This window comes from Anomaloglossus baeobatrachus, chromosome 1 (genome assembly GCF_048569485.1).
Source record: "Anomaloglossus baeobatrachus isolate aAnoBae1 chromosome 1, aAnoBae1.hap1, whole genome shotgun sequence".
NCBI classification, from domain to species: domain Eukaryota; kingdom Metazoa; phylum Chordata; class Amphibia; order Anura; family Aromobatidae; genus Anomaloglossus; species Anomaloglossus baeobatrachus.
Window position 1 is genome coordinate 865,626,110 of NC_134353.1, and position 25,119 is coordinate 865,651,228.

Sequence of the window (25,119 nt, forward strand, 5' to 3'; positions counted from 1 at the left end):
GACTAAACGAAGCAAAGAGGAGAAACTATTCTGATCATGGACTTAGGAATCTGTAAACTATTGTCTATGAGGGGGAGATGGTCGCCTGAAGCACAAGCTTGCTGGGAAATGCTTTGCGTGCAGCAACAGGATCTGGTCAAGGATTTCACACGCGGAGACTGACGTGAAGCCAAACTGCCGGCCAAGTAGACGATCTGCTGACAATCGAGCTCGCTCCCCGGAGAACTCAGCCACACCGTGACATCACCCACTAGTGAGGAATGTGGCACACACATTGCATCAGCGCCTACAGCAAAACCGTGCAGCAAAATAAATATTTCCCAGTACATTGGAACTAAAGAAATGCCACTGTCTTGTCTCACAAAGTTACATTGTCCCCCCCCCTCACCCCCTCCTTGTTGCAGATTTGTGCCCGTGTGACACTGGAGATAGATGTGCTTGTTTTCGGAAGTCGGATACAATGGGAAGCTGATGTAGTGGAAGGACATGCCTCCATTGTGCTGGGGGAGACGCGGGGGCCATTCAAAGTTTTAACCAGTGAATGCACCACGCGCCTTACTTAGCTGATGAGAATTAGTTAGTGCTCGCCAAAGCATTGCGAAAACTACAACTCCCAGCATGCCTTGGCAACAGGTTGAAGAACAGAGTTATACTAAGACATATTGGCTTCATGCCCAAATATTAACCCTTTAAGCAGACCATCAACCGAATCCGGAAAACCTGTTTATCCAATACTTTCTTAAAGACATTTAGAACCAGATAGATCCTCTCCCACCCAAAGTGTCCTCCTGACGACAAACCGATTTGGTAAAACTGAGTGAGGACAACAGGATTTTAAAGCCGGATTCATAAGATACGGATTTTCGGCATAGACTTGTGAGCAGAAAACATTTCTGCATCTAAAATCCTTGCAAATTTTCACACTTTGCTTTTGTGTGTGTGGTTTTTTTTTTTTCAACCAAAAAGATAACAAAACAAAGTCAGCGGTTTACTTTGCAGATTTGGGATCCCCCCACTGAAATTAAAAAGGTAAAATCCGCACCAGGGTGCAACAGAAATTGGCATTCTGCGGAATTAAAAAAATAAAAACGCAACTAAAGTCAATTTCCATAGAAAAACAATGCAATAAGCGGATAGAATCCAGCTTATAAGTCAAACATCCACTTTACCAATCCTGTAAAATTCATTTCCAGAAATTCCGCACAAAATCTGCCACAGAAATAGGGGCTACATGAATATTTTAGTCAAAATTCAGTGACAAAACCTCGCACCCCTCTCCCATAAAGGAATGTATAAAACAAAGAGCAAAAAGACAACAAAAACTGCCCACACGATACAACTGGGGGCAACCGGTGTCCTACGAGCGGCTGCTGCGGGGACTCTCCAGTCACTTTAAGACTTTTCCTTCAGACACAGAATAATGTCTTGGGTCTCTTGTGAAGACCCCCCACCGCACGTCTGCTTTGCCTCCTTACAAGATAAATGCATGTTCTCTTCAGCGATTCCCCCCCTCCTTGTGCTCTGTATAATCTCGTCCCATTCACTATAGATTCTTTACATTGTCCCCAAAGGATCCAACCGCCAAAACCCAAGTCTAAATTGAGCGGTTAGAAAAGTAAAAGTCTTGTCCGAGCACTTACTGCAGAAAGGGCTGATGCAGGTGAGGATCACAGGTAGAGCTCCATTCACACCCTGCGCTTATTATTAGCGTCACCGCACGTATCAGAACGTGGCATCTATGCGGCTCGTTCCCGGGCAGGAGAGGACAGCTCACACACTCCACTGCGATTCCTGATCCTGCTGAGAACAAATTCCCTCTTCTCTCGCTCCGCCACATTGAATGGGAGCAGCATGAACTTTGGAAGCCTGGGAATAGAAGACAATGCAGCGTGTCCGCCACCTACCTGGAGCCCTCTCCTCCGGAGGATGCTGGATTCATCCATGGCTCTGTCTATGGGTCCATGCTGGAGAGTACAGTGAACCTTGGACTTCTCCACACTATTCACATCCTAGCAGCTGCTAAACCCTTACATCACAGCTCATCTGATAGGAGGCGGCTCATCAGCTGACCAGGCTTCAGCTATTCACTCCACAACTTCACAGCTCATGAATGCATTCAGTATATACTGTGCAGAGAGTCCGCCCGGAGCCCCTCACACGTTCATCCAAGCCGGAGCCGCTATTAGAGGAAATCCGGGGAGGATTGTTAGGGCCAGAACAATACTGCCGGCATCCTGTGCTGACAGCCAAGTGCTGCAGGTCAAGCAGGTTGTGGGGCTGCTGGAAGGTCGACACATCCGACTAAATCAGCGCAGGCACCTCAGCGGAGAAGCCAGATGCCTGAGGTGATGAGGATCCAGGGCACAGCTGGCCGGGGAAGCAGAGAACCAAGTCCGGCTCATCTGCCCTGTGCCAGGGAAAACAAGACCCATCAGTCTCCATCCAACACTGCAAAACCTGAGCGAATGCACAAGAGATCACACTAAAGGGGGAAGCTCAATTACAGAGACACTCTACACCTGCAGATGTGCCCTACCACCTGCAGATGCGCCCCGCAGATGTGCCCTACCACCTGAAAATGCACCCCTACCACCTGTAGGTGCGCCCCCTACCGCCTGCAGATGCGCCCCCGCCACCTGAAAATGCACCCCCTACCGCCTGCAGATGCGCCCTACCACCTGCAGATGCGCCCTACCGCCTGCAGATGCGCCCTACCACCTGCAGATGCGCCCTACCACCTGCAGATGCGCCCTACCACCTGCAGATGCGCCCTACCACCTGCAGATGCGCCCTACCACCTGCAGATGCGCCCTACCACCTGCAGATGCGCCCTACCACCTGCAGATGCGCCCTACCACCTGCAGATGTGCCCTACAACCTGCAGATGCGACCTACAAAATAAAGGGGATCTCGGATTTAAATATGCCACCACTGCATTCACATTATCATCATCATTATTTTTTTTTTTTTTAGGATGGCATGGATGTTGATAATGTATGTACAACTGAATATGTCAGCACTATATAAACATCACAAAATGCTGTTTATTTCTGTATCAATGTGCAAATCGGAATCCCTACACCCTTGAGGGAACAATTATGTTCTGAGGACAGCGCTGGCAACTGATTTTTTTATTACTCAAATTTATAAAGGGCAGGAATTCCAATAAAAACATTTAGTCATGTATAAATGAAAATGTAGGAACCCAGCCCTTCATAAAATAGAATATTCCCAAAAGAAGCCTTTGCCATAAGTCTGTGCATATACATACACTATTATATTATAAAAAAATATATATTATATTATAGCTATATATATATATATATATATATATATATATATATATATATATATATATATATATATATATATATATATATATATATATATATATATATATATATATATATATATATATATATATATATATAAAAAAAAAACATATATATAAAAGTATATCATAGGCACACAATGATTAATTTATTATATACAGTTGCAGCCAGAGATTTACATGCATTATCTAAAAAGACACATATGCATGCTTTTCTCACTATCCGATATGAAATCAGTATAAGCCTTCCTGTTTTAGGTCGATTAGGAACCAAAATTATTTACAAAGAGAAAAAGAGAATGTTTTAAGACATTTTTATTACTTTCTACAAAGTGAAAAGTTTACACACACACCAAGAGTACTATGCCTTTAAATATGGGACAGCCCACATGATGATGTCATGTCTTTGGAAGCTTATGTGGGTTTAGTGGCAACATCTGAGTTAGAGACACCTGTGGAATTATTTTAACCCCTTAACGACCGCAGGCAGTATTACATCCTAGCGGTCAGTGGTAATCCCCGTGGGCTGCTGCGATCGTTGCACATGTCAGCTGATTTATACAGCTGACATGTGTGCCTGCCAGGCACGTGTGGAATCGCATTCCGCCCGTGCCTTTTAACCCCTTAAATGGCACTGTCAAGATATGACAGTGCCAGGTTAACGGTGATCGCGGTAGATCTGTACTCAAAGGCAAATACCGGAAGTCACGTGACTTGATCACGTGAATCTGGTGGTTGTCATGGTAGCACAAGGTCACGTGAAGACTCCTGTAGCTCACATGACTCAGGTCCTGTAAGAAACAGCGGAGTACTGGCTGTTACAAGAGATTATCATTTCTCCTGGTCTGAGCGGTGCTGCTCTGATTGCAGAAATGAATGAGCGATCAGACTGCTGATCCTTATAGTTCCCTAGAAGGACTAGTAACACAAAAAAAAGTTAAAAAAAAAAAGTTTTGCAAAATTTAAAAAAAAAAAAAAAAAAAAAAAAAATCAGATCACCCCCCTTTCGCTCCATTGAAAATTAAAGGGTTAAAAAATATAAAATACACACATATTTGGTATCCCCATGTTCAGAAATGCCTGATCTATCAAAATCAAAATCAATTGATCTGATTGGTAAACATCGTAGCGGCAAAAAAATTCCAAGACCCAAAATTATGTTTTTTAGTCGTCACAAATGTTGCGCAAAATCCAATAACAGGCAATCAAAACATAGCATCCGAATAAAAATTGTACCGTTAAAATCGTCAGCTTGAGACGCAAAAAAATAAGCCATCACTGAGTCATAGATCACGAAAAATAAGAAAATAGCGCAAAACATATGCCACTTTTTTCGGACAAACTTCTGATTTTTTTTTCAACCCCTTGGGTAAAAGTAAACCTGTCCATGCTTGGTGTCTACGAACTCGCACCGACCTCAGACATCACATTGACATCTGTTTTACCATATAGTGAACATCGTGAATAAAATATCTCAAAAACTATAGTGCACTCTCACTTTTTTTTTTTGCAGTTTTTCCGCATTAGGAATTTTTTGGCCATTTTCCAGTACACTATATGGTAAAACTCATGGTTTTGTTTAAAAGTACAGCTCATTCCGCAAAAAACAAGCCCTCATATGACCATATTGACTGAAAAATAAAAAAGTTACGTCTCTCGGAAGAATAGTGAAAAGAAACGGAAAGCGCAAAATCGGCCGGTTGTTAAGGGTTAATGCACACCTGAAACACACTGCTTCTTTGTGTGGCATCATGGGAACGAACTTTGTGCTTGCACAAGTCTGGTTCATCCTTGGGTACAATTTCCAGATACCTGAAGGTGCCTCGCTCATCTGTAAAAATAATTGTAAGCAAGCACAAACAAGATGGGAATGTCTAGCATCATACCGCTCTGGAAGGAGACGGGTTCTGTGTACCAGAGATGAACGTTCTTTGGTCAGACATGGGCATGTAAGCCCAAGAATAAAAGCAAAAGACCTTGTGAAGATACTGGCAGAAGCTGGTAAGATTGTGTCATTATCCACAGTCACGAGTACGGTATCAACATGGGCTCACAGGCCACTGTGCCAAAAAGCTGCCATTACTCCAAAAGAAACAAAAAAAAACAGATTAATATTTGCAAATGCAGACATTTGGAGACGTCCTGTGGTCTGACTAAACTAGAATTGAATTATTTGGCCATAATGACCGTTGTTACATTTGGTAAAAACAAACAAAACAAAACAAAAAAAAAAAAAAAAAAAAAAAAAAAAAAAAGAAGAGGGAGAAGTTTTGAAGCCTAAGAACACCATCTCAACTGTGTAACACGAGGGTGACAGCATCATGTTGTGGGGTTGTTTTGCTGCAGGAGGGACTGGCGCACTTCAAAAAATAGATTACCTTATGAGGAAAGAAGATTGTGTGGCAATACTGAGGCAACATCTCAAGACATCAGCCAAAACTTGGCTTGGGCAGAAATGGGTCTTCCAAATACACAATGACCTGCGCGCTGTGCCTTCAGTAATGTAGTAGAGTTGGAATTGTTGTGGAACCCTGTATGGATTATGTTGTTGTTTGGGGGGGTAATAAAAGGGGAGAAAGAGGGTGGGTTTTTTGTATTTTATTTCAAATAAAGGCTTTTTCAGTGTTTGTTTATTTCTTTCCACTTACAGATTAGTAAAGGGGGGGGTCTCATAGACCCTCCCCATTACTAATCTAGTGCTTAGTGGCAGCTGTTAACCTCTTATTACCCTGATTGCCACCCCACCAGGACAATCGGGATGAGCCAGGTAAAGGTCCAGGATTGTCGCATCTAATATCTGTAGTAAACTTACTTATCAAACAGCATGATCCGCTTTGATAGACCTGGTAAACTATGTGATTGCTAAAAACTGGATCTCGACAGTGTGCACATTGTTCAGATTCTCCTTTATTGCCTTGTGAAAACGGACAGACATGAGGTGATTTGCAAACTTCTGGCCACATTATGACTAGACGTGCCAGGCTTATTTCAATACAAGTGAATTGAGAGAAGCTTTGGATGTCTAGTCAGCATGTGACTGCATGTATGGTATGTACGTATATGTACATCGCATTCTGGTGGTCAAATGCGGTCACAGGCAATACCAGACAATCCTACCCTCTTACTCACCTCATGCTGTCAGGATTCAGAAGTCTGAAATCACGGCGTGACTGCAGACTTATCAGACGACCAGACCACCCCTTTAAAATTGTCTAGTTTATGTTGGTATGATCTGAGAATTATGCAGATTTGATAAATATTCCTGACACCTTATACACGGACTCTGCTTTGTGTTTCTCGTTCAAGCACAAACTGCTTCTGCTTAGGACACTTGTTATTACTCTTGTCACAAGTGTATAATTATAAATTCTCACACATACATAAAGGCCTAATTATGTTATAATCAAGTCTTTTCATAGTGTATCAACTACCACTAAACAAGAAAAGCAATGAACAGAATACGGGTTTCTGATGATGACATTACAGTACTGCTCCATAGAGTATATAGTTGCCATATTAATACTGTGTATGGCACAGATTGTAAACTGGCTATGTGCACGTCTAGAGCAGACCATACACAGATGGCTACTGGCCCAACGGTGCTTCGGACAATACTTCAGGTGACAGCCATCTCTCCCACACATTGCAGCGCTCGTTCAGCCAACAGCTCCAGTGTTCGCTATGAGGGAGCCTACGGCTAACATGTTGGCCAGTGGCTTATCTCGGGAGAATAATTCAATCAACAGTCTGAAATCGGACATGCCAAATCAATATCTCTCCCATCAGTCAGCCGTGGTCCCCATATACATTAGACTGTTGGTCGAGCCTGTTAACGGCCGACATTAATCCACTGCCTTTAGGCAGGCACAGATTTAATCGGCTGTGTGCATGTATTGAGCCGGCCATACACAGTTGACTATTGGCCAACTGTGCTTCGGCCAATAATTCAGCTGACAGCCATCTCTCCCACACATTGCAGCGTTTGTTCAGCCAATAGCTCCAGTGTTCTCTAGTCTTCTAAGTGACATGGCCAGTGGCTTGTCTCCGGGAGAATATTTCAATCGACAGTCTGAAATTGGACATGCCCAATCAATAGCTCTCCCATCAGTCGGCCGGCATCCCCATACACATTGGACTGTAGACAGAACCCGTTGTTAACGGTTGACAATAATCCACTGCATATGGGGGCCTTTAGGCTATGTTCACGTCATGTTTTTGCCACTCGTCTCCGTTGAGTTTTCCATTCGAAGCCCTGAAAAACGTGATTCAGGCAGTTTGTCTGATAGTCTAATGTGTGCTGGATCCTTAAGAAATAAAGCTTATCCATTAGTATATAAAAGAGGATCTCTCACACATGAGCATATTCAAAGTGTGTTCCGGGTAGTTATGATCCACCCCCACAATGAGGGGGGAATCTCTATACGACATATCTCATTATATCTTATACAAAGTGAGCACTGAGCTTCTACGGAGAAAAGGGCCCTGTCATCTTCACCGTACCTTTCACATCTGAAGCCCCCATGCTGCGCCTGCTTGCCCTTGGCACGTACTTTTCCTTTTCCATGCATTGTCTCCTAGAGGCGCGCACACATCCATGTTTTGCATTACAGCAAAGTTCACTCATTGTGCAAGTGAACAATCCAGTTTCTGCTGGTAGTAAATGACCTTTGTTTTTTTTTTGACTGTGTATTAGTTTAATAAAAATAAAAATCCTCAAAAAAATAGAAGGCCTAGGCCGGGAGATAACTTAATCTTTATTGTGGCCAATGAGAAGCCAACTACGATTTCAATCACATGCAATTTCACAGTCTGTCTCCGCTTGTTCTCGCTGCTCATTCCCATCTTATTGCAATTCAGTGTGACCACGGAATGAATTTTAAGTATTCTCCCTCTCGTTGCCCATAAGCTTTTCATCCATAAACAAAATGAAATAATAACTTGTTAATCAAAGGAATGCAAGCGAACATGGAGGGAGGGAGCAGGTGCCGGCTACACCCTTAGGGACCGCGCGCGTGCCCTGTAAGGTCTGCGGTACAAGCTAAATTTTAGTTATTTATAAGGTTTCCTTGACAAAACACAAAACCGCCAGCCCTAAAAACAAAATATAGTACATACAATATGTGCTTTGCAATGTCTTTTTCTACTTTTTGGTTGTTTAGTGAATTGTTTCATAATAGAAACCAGGTGATCTGTTGACCATCTCATTTGTTGGTTTCTCCTAAGCCTCATTCAGACATCAGTGCTTCATGTCTGAATGTCTGCAGAGAAAAATCCCCAAAAAAACACAGACACCCGATTTTGATCCAAGTCACAGATGTAAACCACACTTTTAAGTCTATAGCTCCGTCAAAACGTCGGACGCACTGATAGCAGTCTAGTTGAGTCTGTGCTGTCTGTTTTGCACTGACTGGTAGGGGAAGCTTGGGAAAACTCCCATCAGTTTTTTTTTAATTTTTAAATACAAGAAAAACTGTAAATTTCTACATGGTTAAAAGTTCTAAAAATCTGATCCAAAACCCTGATTCTTTTTTCATATGAGATAAAAAAAATAAAAACACAAAACTGACATCTGAGTGAAGCCATAGGATCACATGAATTGAAAAGAAAAAAAATGCAACAAAAATACCATTAAAGGGAACGGGTCAACTGGCTATATGGTAGCTGTGGTGTTTCTAAAAACACTGTTTAAAAAAAACAGGCGGGGACTATTTCAGAGAACCCGGCATTTCAAAGCACACATTCTTTGGGATGTCGCCGGGAACTATAGGGGGAGACCTTGCTACTCCGATGATGGCCCCGGCCGGCTTCTCCCGGCTCCAGGTGTTTCCCAGTTTTCTCTCTTTGTGCGGGGAAGGGAGAGGCAGGCCGAGGATATCATTGGACTAGTTAGGTCTCTCCTATAGTCCCTGGCGCTATCCCAACGAATGTGTTCTCTAAAATGCCAATGTCTTAGAGTAAAACATATCTATTTGCTGTTATGCAGTCAGGCTCCGATTCATGCTGTCCGTGGTTTGGGCAGTATGAATTAATGACAGAGAGACTTTTAGTATTTCAAATATTTCTCCTAAATTCCTATCATGTTAATAATGTGTTAGAAATGTACAATATGGTCCCAGGTTGCAACCTGCTCTTCCTTTCTCTTTTTGACCTCCTCCAGCTCAGATATCACTTCAATAAGGGGAGCCTGAAATGGGCAGCTTTGGAGAGTTTATCACATGCCCCCTAGTTTTGTAATATATAAAAACTACATTTCTCATGAGCATTGTGTGATCCACCACCGCTATGTGCCTCTGATTTTTTCAGTCTCTCAGTACAGTTTCTCTTATTTTTTTGGGGTGGATTGTGTGTAAAGTGATTTGTTCTGTCTTGTATCCATACTGTTATAGCAAAAAAAAAAAAAAAACAATATGGGCAAAGAGGAGACATGAGCAAACCCGAGGTTCAGTATTCGTACGAACACAGACAACGCTCGAGTTTGGAGCTTTGGTGCTTTCGTATGTGAAGCACTCGCGCTAGCACCACTGTGCTCAGGTACGCTCCCAGTATGAGCCGCTTGAAGTGTTTCATTGGCTCTACTGTGCACCAAACAAAAAACCCTGCCCACCCTGGAAGTGATCTGTTTATGGCTGGTTATATGCCGGCAGAGATCCGAACTGCCCAATTAGTGACTTCCATAGCGCTTCAGGTCAAGTGTGGGTGCCAAACCGAACTTAATCCAAAGTCCGGTAAACCCACCGAACCGAAGTTCCATGGGTTCACTCATCTCTAGTATGGAGTGCTGCTAGTAAAGTCCTCAGTACTGCTTTGGTGGGTTGTATATGTGAAAAACAGTGATCAGAATTGTATCCTCTTTTCAGCACCACTGCAAAGGACTAGTAATGAGCGAGCACTACCATGTACTTGTAATGAGCAGTCAGACGCTTGGAAGTGCTCGACTTGTGCACAAGTATGGAGAAAAATGCTTGAGCTCTCTATTGACTTCCATTATAGCCGGTTCATGCGTCGCGCCCATCCAAACATCCAACTGCTCGTTACGAGTACCGAGCACACGAGCATGGTAGTGCTCGCCCATCACTACATAGAACACATGGTGGGTGAACCGGCACTGCTAGGAAGCTCCTCAGCGCAGCTTCCCTGTACGGTTTATCATGGGTTTAGTGCATCCTCCCACCCTACACTTATATAGAACATTGTGTAAGTGCGGTAATCTAACCATACATTAACCGCATATCATAAAAGGTAACGCATCTGCTCGTCCGGCAAAAGAAGAACTACAGCAGCACATGAACAGGGACAACTCTGCAAACACTGGCCACATTTTGGGAAGAGTTTTGGTATCAAAGATGCAATTAGGATAATTGATGTCAATTACATATATTATTCATTATGAACTAATTAATGATACATGATGGGCAATGTGGGAACACCAGTCAAAACAATGTGTCTATGGGTGAAAATCCAAACAAAACTAAAAAAAATGTAAAAAATAAAATCTATAATACGCAACATTTGTAGAGAAGAAATAAAGTGAAGACGCCAAATTGAGAAATCATTGTTTGCGGTGTATTTATTATGTCCCTAGGGAGTTACAACCAGTTGCAACTTCAACTTTTTGGGCAAATATGTAAAGTCTTCCTATATGCTATGCACATATTTAGCACAATGCAAAGTGCATACGCTCAGAAAAGAGCTCGCCTTTCTAGGACACCATGGCGGCTCGCTCCTGTCTATCAAGAAGAAATTGCTATATAATCTAGGAGTAAAGCATCTGGAAAATGTGCAGTGCACGGGTCACCTCTCCAGAGAGGTTTTATTCGCAGCCGCTGACATATGTCCTTATAATGGTCAAGTGAACACAATTCACGGCTACAGTCTGGCTGGAAGGTGTTATGTGACAGGAAAGGATTTCTGAGACGACGTATGTTATGTATCCGGCACGGGTGATCGTTACAGATATGTGCAGGGATATCAGCACTGGATTATACGCGGATTTATATAAAATAATACTTATAATTAATAGAAGCAGATTACAGGATCCCTCCACCATCAGCTACAGAAAACTGGGTACACCTTTTATTCTCTGGCATTATAGGAGAAGGTCACAAGATTAGAAAACAGGAGATAAAGGGAACCTGTCACCATGAAAATGCCGCCCAGTCTGCAGGCCCCATGTTATAGAGCAGGGGGAGCAAAGTACATTATAAAACTGGATCTGAGCGCACAAAATTATATAACCGGTGTTTTCATCATTTAATCTTCTGATCTTTTTGGGCTATAGGTCCAGTGGGCGGTCCTATCTGTGACTGACAGCCTTCCTTGTATAAGTGCGTGTACAGAGATGGCTGTCAGTCACTGATTGGGTCTGGTGAGTGATTCTGTGACTGATAGCCAACCTTGTATAAGTGTACGTACAGAGGAGATGGCTGTCATTCACTGATAGGACCGCCCACTGGACCCAATCTGTGACTGACAGCCTTCCTTGTTTAAGTATGTGTATAGAGATGGCTGTCAGTCACTGATTGGGTTCAGTGGGTGGTTCCCTGTGACCGATAGCCTTCCTTTTATAAAAAGTGTGCATATAGAGATGGCTGTCAGTCACGGATTGGATCCAGTGGGAGGTCCTATCTGTGACTGACAGCCTTCCTTGTACAAGCGTACGCACAGAGATGGCTGTCAGTCACTGATAGGACCATGCACTGGACCCAAAATTCCAAAAAGAAAAGAGGTTTAAATTATGAAAACACAGGTTATACTGAATCTTACCTCTCAAAACGATTAAATCTTATATTCCCCTGCTATATAACATGGTCCCTGCAGATTGGACGGTATTTTCATGGTGACAGGGTCCCTTTAACATCTCAATCACCAGTACTGGACTTGTTCAATTGGGTTGGATCATTTTTCTATCCAATCTAGAAAATAAACCATAACAGCCGGCTTATACAAGCAAAACAACAGCGATATTCACTTTAAAATTATTTCTACATTTTAAAGGGAATCAGTCACCAGGTCTTTGCTACCTAATCTCAGAGCAGCATAATGTAGAGACAGAGACCCTGACTCCAACGATGTGTTACTTACTGGTCTGTGCAGTGTACCGTAGTTTTGATATAATCACAGATTAAGCAGCAGTAGTGATGGGCGGACCCAGATTGTAAAAGTCCGCATCCCTAAGGTTTCAAAAGTATATGGGTGCCGAGCTTGGGCCCGGAGTTCTCGGGGAACTCCGGCTATTGGTTGGGGTCCGGCAACTCTGGTAAAAAAAAAAAAAAAGAAAAATATAGCAAGTGTGCTATATTTACAGAGTCTCCGCGTGCCTGTAACTGCTTCCAGGCCGCCCACTCTTCTTCTGGGGCCGCTCATTTACCTTCATGCATATGCACTGCTTCCCCCACCCACTGGCAGTCCTGGCGTCTGTGATTGGTTGCAATCAGATGCGCCCACAGTCACAGAGTGTCTGGCTGCTTGCAATCACATACTTTGATTGCGGGTCACTATCATGGTATAAAAATAAATAAATGGACACCGGGTGCCCCCGTATTATGATACCCAGCACGAGTAAAGCATACGGCTACAGGGTGCAGCCCCCAGCCGTGCACTTATCTTGGCTGTGTATCAAAATAAGAGGAACTACATGTGGCTTTTTTTAATTTAACTATTTAAATAAATAAATTTAAAAAAAACGGCATGCGGTCCCCCCAATTTTGATACCCAGCCGCCCAGGATTGTCGCAACCATTAGATATGACAGTCGCAGCACTTTACCTAGCTCTTCCCAATTCCCCTGGTGCGGTGGCAATCGAAGTAATAAGGGGTTAGTAACAGCCCACAGTTGCCAACAACGAAAAAAATCCTTTTTTTTTTTTTAATTAAAATAAATATATAAATATATATATATATATATAAATATATATATATATATATATATATATATATATATATATATATATATATATATATATATATATATATATATATATATATATATATATATATATATATATATATATATATATATATTCACTAATTTATTAACCCCAAAAACAGCCAGGTCCAACATAATCCACATGAGGTCCCGCAACAATTTCAGCTCTGCTACATCTGAAGTGACAGGGGGCGGCCATAGAACATGACTGCCCGCTGTGGGCTTCAGGTATAGAATGAATGAGCTGCGCGATTGAGCAGAGACGTCACTCTGGTTATTTGTGGTCATAGCTGGAGGTTCCTGGATATCTGCGAGTGCGCCCATCACTAATCAGCAGTAGATCATATCATTAAGGCTAAGGACTACTTGGTGTGCTGCAGGTAGTCCAGCATATTCATGAGCTCTGTATAACTGCTGGATTTGCAGCAGAGAAAACATTAATTATATTAAAATAACAGCAAACAGCTCAGTTTGTGACACATCACTGGAATTAGGATCTCTATTTCTACATTATGCTGCTCTCAGATGAGGGAGCAAAAGATGGTGACAGATTCCCTTTAAAGGGTTTTTTCCCAGAACAACAAATACTCCACATCCCACAAACAGGGGATAACTGGCTAACCGCTGGTAGTCTGATGGCTGGGGTCATACGCCAAAATGTGCTACAATTGATCAGCAGCTGCCGATTGTCTGCAGTTCTCACATGACATGGCAACCTCACTTTACTTTTTTGTTTTATTCTATTAATATTTAGACTTTTATGCCACATTTTACCTCTGTGACGCAAGTGCCCATACAAATCAATTCTTAAAAGCAAAACTGTACAGAGAGTGGAAACTTTATGAAGGACATTTACCATGTAAAAGCTTTGTCTACATAAAAAACTGCACAGTAAAGCAGGTGCAGAAGTCTGCAGAAAAATATAGTATTCAAGCACCGATACATTCCTAATACACAGAACATCCAACAAATGCTAGAGAAGAAGCTCGTAAATCAGGGCCGGCCGCACTGCACATGACCCATACTCCGCAGCGGGAATGTCTCCACCATACAGCCCGGGGCGCGCCTCAGGTGCCTCCACAAATGTAGTGTTCTTAGGAGAAAAGGGCGCTAGGCAAATTCATAAGCTTTTAGGAATAGAAATCCAAACCCATAGAAACAACTTCATACTAGTATTTCTATTCATAAGTTGGAGGCAGCAGAGTAAATGCAGATTTATATGCCACTGGTGATCTATGAAGAGCCATCTATTAACCTTAAATGCACTGTATGTACTGCCATCGAGGGTTGGGGTGGTGAATAGGCCATACACAAGAGAAGAGTTTCCAAATGGCTGGAAATTAACAGGATCAATTGATTATATTATTAGAATTATAATATTATTATATTACATGGATGAGGGCAGCTGGGAGAAATAAAGCTTCCTGCCAACAGCCTTCCTGCAGTTTCCAGCAGTCTTGAATTTGCTGGGCATTGAATAGACTAAAGGCTGCTTTACACTCAGCGACATCGCTAGCGCTGTCGCTCGTGAAAGCACCCGCCCAGTCGTGTGTGCGTCACGGGCAAATCTCTGCCCGTGGCGCACAATATCGCTAACACCCGTTACACGTACTTGCCTTCCTAGCGACGTCGCTGTGGGCGGCGAACAACCTCTTTGTTAAAGGGGGAGGTTCGTGCACAGTCACACAGAGGGCCACCAATAGAAGTGAAGGGGCGGTGACCAGCCGCATTAACGACACGCCCACCTAGTTGTCGGAGGACGCAGGAACGCTGTTGTTCGTCGTTCCCGGGGTGTCACACATAGCGATGTGTGCTGCCTCAGGAACGATAAACAACCTACGTCCACAACGACCAACAAGATTTTGAAAATGAACGACGTGTCAACGATCAGGTGATTATTTTTGATCGTTAACAGTCACTCAGAGCAGTTACACGCAATGACGTTGCTATTGAGACCGGTGGTGCATCACGAATTCCGTGACCCCCAATAACATCTCGTTAGTGATGTCGTTGCGTGTAAATGGGGCTTTACGCTGGTGTCACACTTGCGAGTGCCTCGTGTGAGTTTCGCGTTGCATCACGATCATGCAACGCGAAACTCTGACAAGTGTGACACAGGTCTTAGTCTATGTTCACATGCAGCTTTTTTTTTATTTGCACTTTAGGCTTTGTGAGCACGCTGAGTATTTGGTTGCAGAAATTTCTGCACCAAATCTGCATCTACTGGCAGGAAAAAAAAAGCTGTTTTTTAAGTCCATATTTGCAGAGGTTTTGATGCGTTTTTCCAATATTTTCTTTTTTTTATGCGTTCAGGGGTGGAAAAGCACTGAAAGAATTGACATGCTGCAGATTATTTTCTGCTGCATATCTGAAAGAGGAAAAAAAAAAGCAAGACATGCACAAAATGTCAGATTCTCATCAACTTTGCTGGCATAAACATTTGCAATCAGTTTTGTGACAAAACACTCAAAAACACATAAATAAAGAGATAAAAATGCACTGTGTGCACATAGCTCGCGCTGGTACTGTAAGACTATGAGATTTCAGAAATCTCATGCACAAGTTAGTTTTTTTCCTGACTTTGAAAACGGCGGTATCTGTGAAATCCGCAGAATGTCAATTCTTTCATCGATTTTTAAGCAATAGAAAGCAATTAGAAAATGCAAAAATCCTGCAAAAAAACCCCACAGCAAAAATGCAAGGGTTTTGCTGCAGTTTTGGAAAATTAACATGTTGTATAGACAAATCGCACATTTAATTCGCACTCAAAAAAAGCAGCAACCAGAAAAGCAGCAAAGCCTGCAATTTGAACATATATTTTACTGTGAGAAGAGCAGGTTTTGACTAGAAAATAAACCCTTGACTGCAAAAAAAAAAAAAAATAAATAAAAAAAAGTCTAAAAGTGAATGGTGGCATAAGTATAGACCGGAGGATTGTATGCCTCGTGTATGGCCAGACTTCGAGATAAATGGTCTAGAGAAAACACAAAACAAATTATTTATTATGCTTCAGTTTTATTCCGGGATCGGTGACGGCTCTTACTTTATAAATGGATGAAGCTTCTTGGATAATCAAGAGCAATATTTTCTTAAAATAATTTCAGACGTAACGATTAGTTTGGTGTTTAGAGGACTTGTACTTTTAGGTGTCCAGGAAACAATTTGTTGTTTTCTGACCTATATGTGATTTTTGCTCTGGCCACATTCCCGGCAGAGGTCTGGCGTGCATACATGACACTGCCGGCATTTAACAGAAGGAAACATTGTCTATACACATGAAACTGTCCCCGTGACTTTACATTTATGGACTTATAGACAAGGACAAGGTGGAAGAAAGGACAGATAACACCAGATAATCTCGTAATCTCGCTCAGACTGCCCTGAACATTGAACGTCTATAATTAACTTTCTAAAGGCGACAGTAAACCACACGTGAGACTCCAATAACTTTCCCTGATGTTATTTTATAGAAAATGGAAAAAAGTAGATCAGCCCCGGATCAGACAGTACCGGTAATAGGGGCTTGAATGGCACCCAGTTCCCATATGTGTGGGACACAAGAGCGGCATTTACTTATAATCAGCACTTCTATGTTGGTCTTCATTTTTGAGCTCTTGATAAGCAGAAGCCTCTGTCGCACCTTGGCTGGCGCAGACTCGCTTTTCTGACTCATCAGCAGGCAATAGGCTGGTGTAGATTCGCCTTCTAATTTATGACAATTTCTGGTGTTAATCATCGGAAATTTGTCATGCCCCTAAGATCCAGCAGAAATCTGTAGACGTGACGTCAATGGCTTCAATCAGGAAGAGAGAAAGTAGTCATCTGGGAGAGTCCGGCTGGCTTCCTGGCCGGGCTCGCTAGTTTCATTAAGCGGTGTCTATTCCACACTGTTGTGTATATAGTGTGACCTGTTGATCAAACGGAGCCAAGAAGCCGGTGGCAACCTGCCCCAACTATTCTCCCAAATCCCGGCTAGGTTTTAAAAATTGTTATTTCAGTGTAAAGGGAGTCCTAGTGTATGAGAATCGGAGCCAGTTGGGGTGGCACGACTCGACAGATACAATTTTAATATAACACCAGTTATTAGATTATTACTGCCTGAGCCTTATAGTGCTGGAATGAGTCATTGCAATCTTACGTTTTTCTCTCAAATCTCAAATGCGGGAGCAATTCAGAGCAAACAGTTTGAGAAGCCGACTGGGGACTAGGAATCTTGGCTGAATAGTCCAAGAGGCAGATACCTGGTGACTGCTTTCCACTCCATTCTTCTTGACTGACAGGTCTCTCCCTAAACACAGACATAAGAAGAGACCTGTCAATCACGGGTATTGGGACGTAGAAATCCAACCTGTCTTGGACTAGTCATCCAAATTGACCCTGTCCCTCTTGTTCTGAAAACACCGCAGCGTTTCACAGTAAAACAGATGGCTGTAATAACGCAGCTTCAGCGCCCCTGACTAGGTCAGGGTGCTGCAGGGAACTGCATCCTGTCACCAGGGTCCAGGGCCTACCCCCCTCATGGTTCCAGGTTCCCATCAACCGTGTCACTGACATCCTAACTACAAATCCCAACCACACCTCACACCAGGGCTGGACAGACATACCAGTGGGTTGGTCAAGTTGGAGCACGGCTGCCCACCTAGGGGTCAGGCAGACTGGTGGGAGGGAGGAAGTAGAGAGTTGAGTGGTAGCCCTCCAAGAGAGAGGCGCGTGGGAGTTGGAGCTCCCAGGGAGGAAACAGGTTGGGTCGCAAACGGTGGTCTGGGACCACAGGAGTCGGGGACCGGTATTAGGAACACTGGACAGACGTGTAACAGACGCAGTCTAGGAGGACTGTTAGCACTAGAAAGCCCAGCAACCTTATTGGTAAAGAGCATGGCGGAGTACAGGACCCTAGATCGGGAAGTAGCTTCAAGCAACCTGATAATTAACCTGTAGAAGATAGTCTCTTTATGAACTTTCCCCAAGAGCTCAAAGATTGGAGGCATCAGCACAACGCAGGGGGATAGGGTTCTTCAAAACACACAACCCATTAAAATCCCAAGTGCCAACCACCAAGAGCACAGATGCCATACACACGGGTAGCGGGGCCCCGAAAGCTTCAAGCCAAGGGGCCACAACTGTAAAACAATTTATGCACGGAGGCAGGGCTCCGGATTTACCAAGTGACACTGGTGGGAGCAGGACCTGGACAGGCTCCCCCCGTAGAGACTGCGGTGCCCCGAGACTTTGGTTTACCATCTGTGTAAGTGTCTGCTTAATCCACTTGATCCAACACCACGACTACCGCAGTGAGTAATCTAAAGGCCCTGTCACACTAAGCAACATCGCTAGCAACATCGCTGCTAACGAACAACTTTAGTGACGTTGCTAGCGATGTTGCTGTGTGTGACATCCAGCAACAACCTGGCCCCTGCTGTGAGGTCGTTGGTTGTTGCTGAATGTCCTGGGCCATTTTTTAGTTGTTGCTGTCCTGCTGTGAAGCACAGATCGCTGTGTGTGACAGCGAGACAGCAACAACTAAATGTGCAGGCAGCAGGAGCCGGCTTCTGCAGAGGCTGGTAACCAATGTAAACATCGGGTAACCAAGAAGCCCTGTCCTTGGTTACCCGATATTTACCTTTGATACCAGCCTCCTCCGCTCTCACTGTCAGTGCCGGCTCCTGCTCTGTGCACATGTAGCTGCAGCACACATCGGGTTAATTAACCCGATGTGTGCTGTAACTAGGAGAGCAAGGAGCCAGTGCTAAGCATTGTGCGCTGCTCCCTGCTCTGTGCACATTTAGCTGCAGCACACATCGGGTTAATTAACCCGATGTGTGCTGTAACTAGGAGAGCAAGGAGCCAGCGCTAAGTGTGCGCTGCTCCCTGCTCTCTGCACGTGTAGCTCCGTGCAGTGGTAACCAAGGTAAATATCGGGTTGGTTACCCGATATTTACCTTAGTTACCAAGCGCAGCATCTTCCACGCTGCGCTGGGGGCTTGTCACTGGTTGATGGTGAGCTCACCAGCAACTCGTGTAGCCACGCTCCAGCGATCCCTGCCAGGTCAGGTTGCTGGTGGGATCGCTGGAGCGTCGCTTAGTGTGACATCTCACCAGCAACCTCCTAGCAACTTACCAGCGATCCCTATCGTTGGTGGGATCGCTGGTAAGTTGCTTAGTGTGACGGTACCTTAACCCCTGCACCCTGCTTCCCAAGGCCAAGCAAGCTACCCGTACACCAAATCCCCCATCATCCGGGGCCTTCCCTACCTGCGGAGGGACTGACATCTGGCTGCCCCATACCATCTGACCTGGTACTCCCATCGGCAGCGCTGGTACTCCCTTTTACCGCAACCCGCAGGTGGCGTCACGAACATTTATCCCCTGTAAATACCCCCTTTACAATTTGAAGTGGCCACAAGCAGTGCTTTTTTTGCAGTGGTACGCGCCGGTACGGCGTACCGGAAAATCTGAAGAGCGCCTCTGGCTCTGTCCACATGGCTAATTTGTAAACTATACAAATTAGCCATGTGGAGCGAAGGCAGAAGCATCTCCAGGGGGCGCTGTCTGGTTGCCTGATGCGGCGGTGTGGAAGTCTGCCGGGGTGGGAGCCGCTATTCTCTGAGCGTGGCTGTCATGGTGACAGCCGCACTCACAGAAAGTGCAGCGCGCGGCTCCCACTGCTCAATTGTCCTAGTATCTGTCAGACGCGAGGACAATTGAAGCGGTGACGCCAGCGCTGACTTTCAAGTCAGCGCGACAGCTGTCATGTGATCAGGTCAGCTGATCAGACTTCTGACCCGGAAAGCCAGCGCCGCAGCACAGAGGCAGCAGAGAAATGCTGAGAAGTGCTCCACTGTGGAGCTGAAGAAGACACGGACGGAGGAACATTATGGGGTAAGAGGGGAGTATTTATGAAACAGTATGGGGGAGAGGGGGGGACTATTTGTGGACACACTATGGGGGGGGACAGAGGGTGGGGGAGGGAACCATCTGTGCACACACTATGGGGGGGACAGAGGGTGGGGAGGGGGCAATATGTATATACACAGTATGGATGGGGGAGGGAACTATCTGTGGACAGAGTATGGGGAAAGAAATGATGAGGGGTGATGTATGGGGAGAGAGGATGAGGTTTCATTCACGGGGAGAGAGGATGAGGTGTGATGTATGGGGAGAGAGAGGATGAGGTTTCATGTATGGGGAGAGAAAGGATGAGGTTTCCTGCATGGGGAGAGAGGATGAGGGGTGATGTATGGGGAGAGAGGGGATGAGGTTTCATGTATGGGGAGAGAGAGGATGAGGTTTCATGCATGGGGAGAGAGAGGTTGAGGTTTCATGCATGGGGACAGAGGATGTGGAGCGAACTGGAAAGAAATTTTGAGGACACAGAATAAAGAGTGACATGGTATGAGGAGCAAGTGGGCAGGATGGGGAGTGAGGTGGAAAAGTATATGGACACACAGGAGGTAGTGAGGAGACAGGAAGGGATGAAAAGAATGTGAGGGGCACAGAATAAAGACTGGGTAGTGGAGGGGGTGGTATGGAGAGGGGGAAGAATGGGAGGACAGTGTGAAGTTATAGCAAGGAGGGGGAGTGTGATGAGGGCACAGTATAAAGATTGTGCAGTATAAGGGGACACAGTGTAAAGGACACTGTAAACAGTAGGCTCGGTTTGGAAAGAGGGAATATGGAGGGCATATACCATAAGAGGGACAGTGTGGGTCATATTTTGTGCAGAGAATACTGTGAGGGGCCATTATTTATTCTGGGGCACTGCGTAGGGCAGATATTTTTAAGTAGAAGTATTATAATCAATCATTCTGCTACTTTTAGGGGCATCGTGTCGTGATGTGCTGCAGAAGACCAGAGAAGATGGAAGTCTGCAGAGACGAGATGTGAATGTGAAAAGTCATCATGGCGTCAGGACAAGATAAAGAATAGAAAGAAATTACTAGACAGCATCATCTATAAAAGGTACCTGAATGTAAATGTTTATTTGCGATACTGACATGTCTTATTAGGCCTTGGTCCTACTTGCGCATTGCTTCTGATGTGAGCGCAATGGGACCCCCACTGATCAGCTGATTATGGTGCAGGTGTCCGGAAATGCTTATTTCCGGATCTGCTCCCTCTGATGGTGTCTGCGGCCGGGTACTGCACATCCGCCTCATTGATTTTAATAGGAGACTGCTGCCACTATCAGAAGACGGAGTAGATCCAGAACTGAGCACTTCCCTACACTAGGTGCCAGTGGTGGCCGGAACTGGCGGGGTTGCCAGGTGCCAGACCCCGACCAGTCAGACATTTGTGACCTATCCTAAGGAAAGGTCATTAATGTTAACTAAGTGGACAATCTCTTTAATAAAGCCCGCTGTCAGGATTCTCTGGTGCCGGCGGTTAGAGTGGGAGGTTACAAAGCTGCAAGTATGCGATTTACATAGATGTGGTCACGTGCTGAACAGACATGCTCAATGAAAATGAATTGACTGTGGCTGGACACACCAAATCAGAATGTGGCCAGAAGTGTAAAAATGTCATACTTGTGCTCACACGATCGTCCACTCTCTCCACTGGCACTGGCACACCCCGCCGCAGCCCCGCTACTCAATGTCGGCCGGCAGCGCGCCTGACAGCACCCCAGCACCCCCCCCCCCCCCGCTCCTCGCCTCAGAGATGCGTACCAGCATATTTTTTCTTTTTTTCTTTTTTACAAAAAAAGCACTGGCCACGAGCCCTGGGAGCCGGTCCTCGAGCCGCAGCAGCCCCGGATCCGAGCAGCTCGACTGCTGCACGGGCAGCACACAGCCAGTGTCCGATTCTTTTTGGGCACCAGGAAGCAGATGACATTTACTTTAAGCAAGCGGTATCTCTTCAATTTTCCATGGACACTCAGGCTATGAGTGCTCGCGGTAGAAAATTTGTTCACAAAAAAACATGCACCTTGTGCCAGAAAACACAGCAAGAAAACGCATGAGTTCATTGTGCGTTTCTTTTCCCCCATGCGCTTTTTTTTTTCTTAAGGGAATTCAATGGGTGGATGGGCTAAAAATCGCAGGACAAAACCGCACAAAGAATGGACATGCTACAGTTTGTCAGCCCAAAACTGCAGCAAAAAAAAACACAAAAAAAACACAAAACAAAAAACTAACGTGCGTACAGAGTTTCTGAATTCTCATACTTTGCTGGGGGAGGAAAGACATGTAGTTTTGGGCAACAAACCACCAAAAAACGTGGGAAAAAATGCAGCATGCGCACACAGCCATAGTGATTATCGGATTTTGACTCAACTCATATGCAGCCTGCCTGGGTCACATACAGTATATCCCCATTGTATCTCTTAAAGTTATGTTCACATGTTGCATTTTTGCAGTAGTTTTCCAATGTTTGTGCAAATTAAAAACTATTTTACAGTACCAGCAAAACTTTGAGATTTCAGAAATTTCATGCACACACTTGCTTTTTTTTTCCTGATTAAATTGGAAAACTGTAGCATTTTTGGATTCTGCAGCATTTTTGAAGCACTTTTTCACCCATAGACCGCAATGAGAATGTGAAAAAAAAGGCTGGAAAAAAAACTCTGGCATTTTTCGCTACATTTTTAGTGAATAAAACTAAGATGTAATCTGCAGACAAAAAAGCTGCCAACATAACAGCACCCCCTCCTAATTCGGTTAGAGAATTCTCCAGCAGGAGGGCAGCGGAGCAGACATGCCTCATAGGTGCTCAGGTGGGAAGGAGGAGAAGTTCACACGAATGCCACGGGGAGAGTGAACCTGCTCTCCTCAGAACCGATGCCACGCAGGGCAGCAGGACCCTAGGGAAGATCATACTTCATGTTGGTTTACCAGAATCTGCCTGGACGGGGAAAGTTTCAAGCTTCTCTGACGACACAGCGCCCAACAGCACAGTGCCATATAGGATCTGGGGCCTCGCTTCAAGGCGGACCCCACATCGGAACCGCAGCACCTGCAGATAGTACAAGGGACAAGAGTACATCTCGTGAAACCACGGGTCCCCTCATAGCTTCAAGCCAGGAGATCCACAGACAGGCATTAGAAGGAGAAACCTACCAAACACCAAACCGGACTGATCTCTAAAGGGATTCGGGTTCGACGGAGCCCATCATAGCAAGTGATTGGTATTACCTGGGTGAGCGGCATCATGCAAAAGTGAGTTAACAACCTGGAACCGCAGCCATAGACTGACTCTTTATTACCCATACTGCCACTCCGTGCTTTGGCGCCCGCCACTACTACTCCCCTCATCATCCTCCCCGGAAGCTGCTCTACCTGTGAAGAGCGATACCATCCCTGGCTGCTACTACCATCTGCCCCAGAGGACAGCGACAGCAGAGATGGCCCATTCCCTGGCCACATTCCACAGGTGGCATCACGACAAACACCTCACCACTAACCCCAACATCTCTTCCCTGCCATCTTCTGTACGCATCGGGGCAATGGAGCCGGGCTAGGCCGCCAGTAACAACAATAGTCAATGGCCCGGTGACTAGTAGATTAAATGCCCCTGCCCCGTGGGGCGCTACATTAGCTCTTATGAACAGGGGACTCTTTCCATTTTTATAACAGTTTGGCTCATTTTTCTAAATCGATCAGGATTAGGTTGGTTCTGAATAGTCTCAGAGCTTTTTTTGCCATTTTTTCTACTTTTACCTATTTTATATTCATTAATCAATTAAGTCCACATATGTCAGCAAAGTGGATCATGTAAGCGGGGCAGGTTCACAGCTTCATGACTCATCCTCAAAGAAGTAGTCTCTACCGCCATCTATAGGAGACTACCTTATACGTCAATGTCTGACGAAGTTCTCCTGACATGTCTACTTGTTTTGGTAGGTCACATAATTAAATAGAAAAATCTTTCCTTAGAGGTTTGTATTGTGCTTTTCCTCTGATGTTCCTCATAAGTTCGAAATAATAACCTAAGTTACCATTCTGCATGTCATTTTGTACTGCACAGTGCCCAATCAGTAGGCACACACACCTTATACGTGGGGTGGTAATGTCCAGTAGGCAATATGTCAATGCACTTCCATAAGGAATAACAGAGGATCAGCAGTTTTTAAAGATAGATTCTCCTTTTTGTTATTATACACCTTACATGTTGGCATCACAATATCGGGCCGATGCACCTTATAGGGACCGATCAATCTTGTCCATCAACTACGGAGACAAGCCCGATATTCCTTCCCACGATCAAGACCTCAAGTAACCTGTTTCTCCATGTTTGTTATAAAGCATTCTTCTTAAAGTCTATTGAATTCTCACACACACCAAATTAAATTTAATTGGAATCCAGCCTTGAAATCTGTATGAAAGCTGCGGAGAACGGGCTGTAAAAATGACAGCACACGAGAAACCCCACGTGGTTCATTTATGGAGCACAACATATAAGAATCTATCTGGGGGGGATTGAGAGACGTGTGGAAAGCCGGCATCGACAAACAGATTACCACCTAAATCTGCTCCAGCCCCCTGAGAACCATTGTGTTTCTTGTTGCTTTCCTGCACATTGTTTACCCTTCTAAACTGTTTGGATAATGGAGACTTTTGTTCCGAAATTCATTAGCCAAATGCTTATTCTTTATTCTATAGTCACCAGGGTTGTATCGGCTTTTTTCTTTTTTTTTTGCAGTTTGCATTATAAAGCAAATCTTTTATGTCCCCACAATCTGTTTTCTTGATCACATCACAATATGTGCAGACTATTTCAAATATTCACTTAAAATATGCTGAAAAAAAAATATATATCATGTAATGTAGCGTAGAAGTATTTTATTTTTTCTTGTTTTCCCACATTTGAGCGATTTCCAGTAACCCCAGTGTGTAAATAGATGTGGAGGTGGGTTTTCTGCATATTGC

At 44.4% G+C, this 25,119-nt stretch overlaps 1 protein-coding gene across 6 annotated transcripts in view; it reads right to left on the reverse strand.

Annotated features, from left to right (window-relative positions):
* Positions 1-25,119, reverse strand: part of MAST4 (microtubule associated serine/threonine kinase family member 4) — a 775,598-nt gene that overhangs the window by 439,942 nt on the left and 310,537 nt on the right. For 2 of the 6 annotated variants that reach the window (XM_075326000.1, XM_075325984.1), the window contains exon 1: positions 1,905-2,025. The exons of the other annotated variants lie outside the window; for them this stretch is intronic. In XM_075326000.1, coding sequence (XP_075182115.1) covers positions 1,905-1,943 — 39 coding nt within the window. In that variant the 5' untranslated portion in view covers positions 1,944-2,025. Of the gene's footprint in view, positions 1-1,904; positions 2,026-25,119 lie in introns of those variants that run through there. 6 annotated transcript variants of the gene reach the window in all.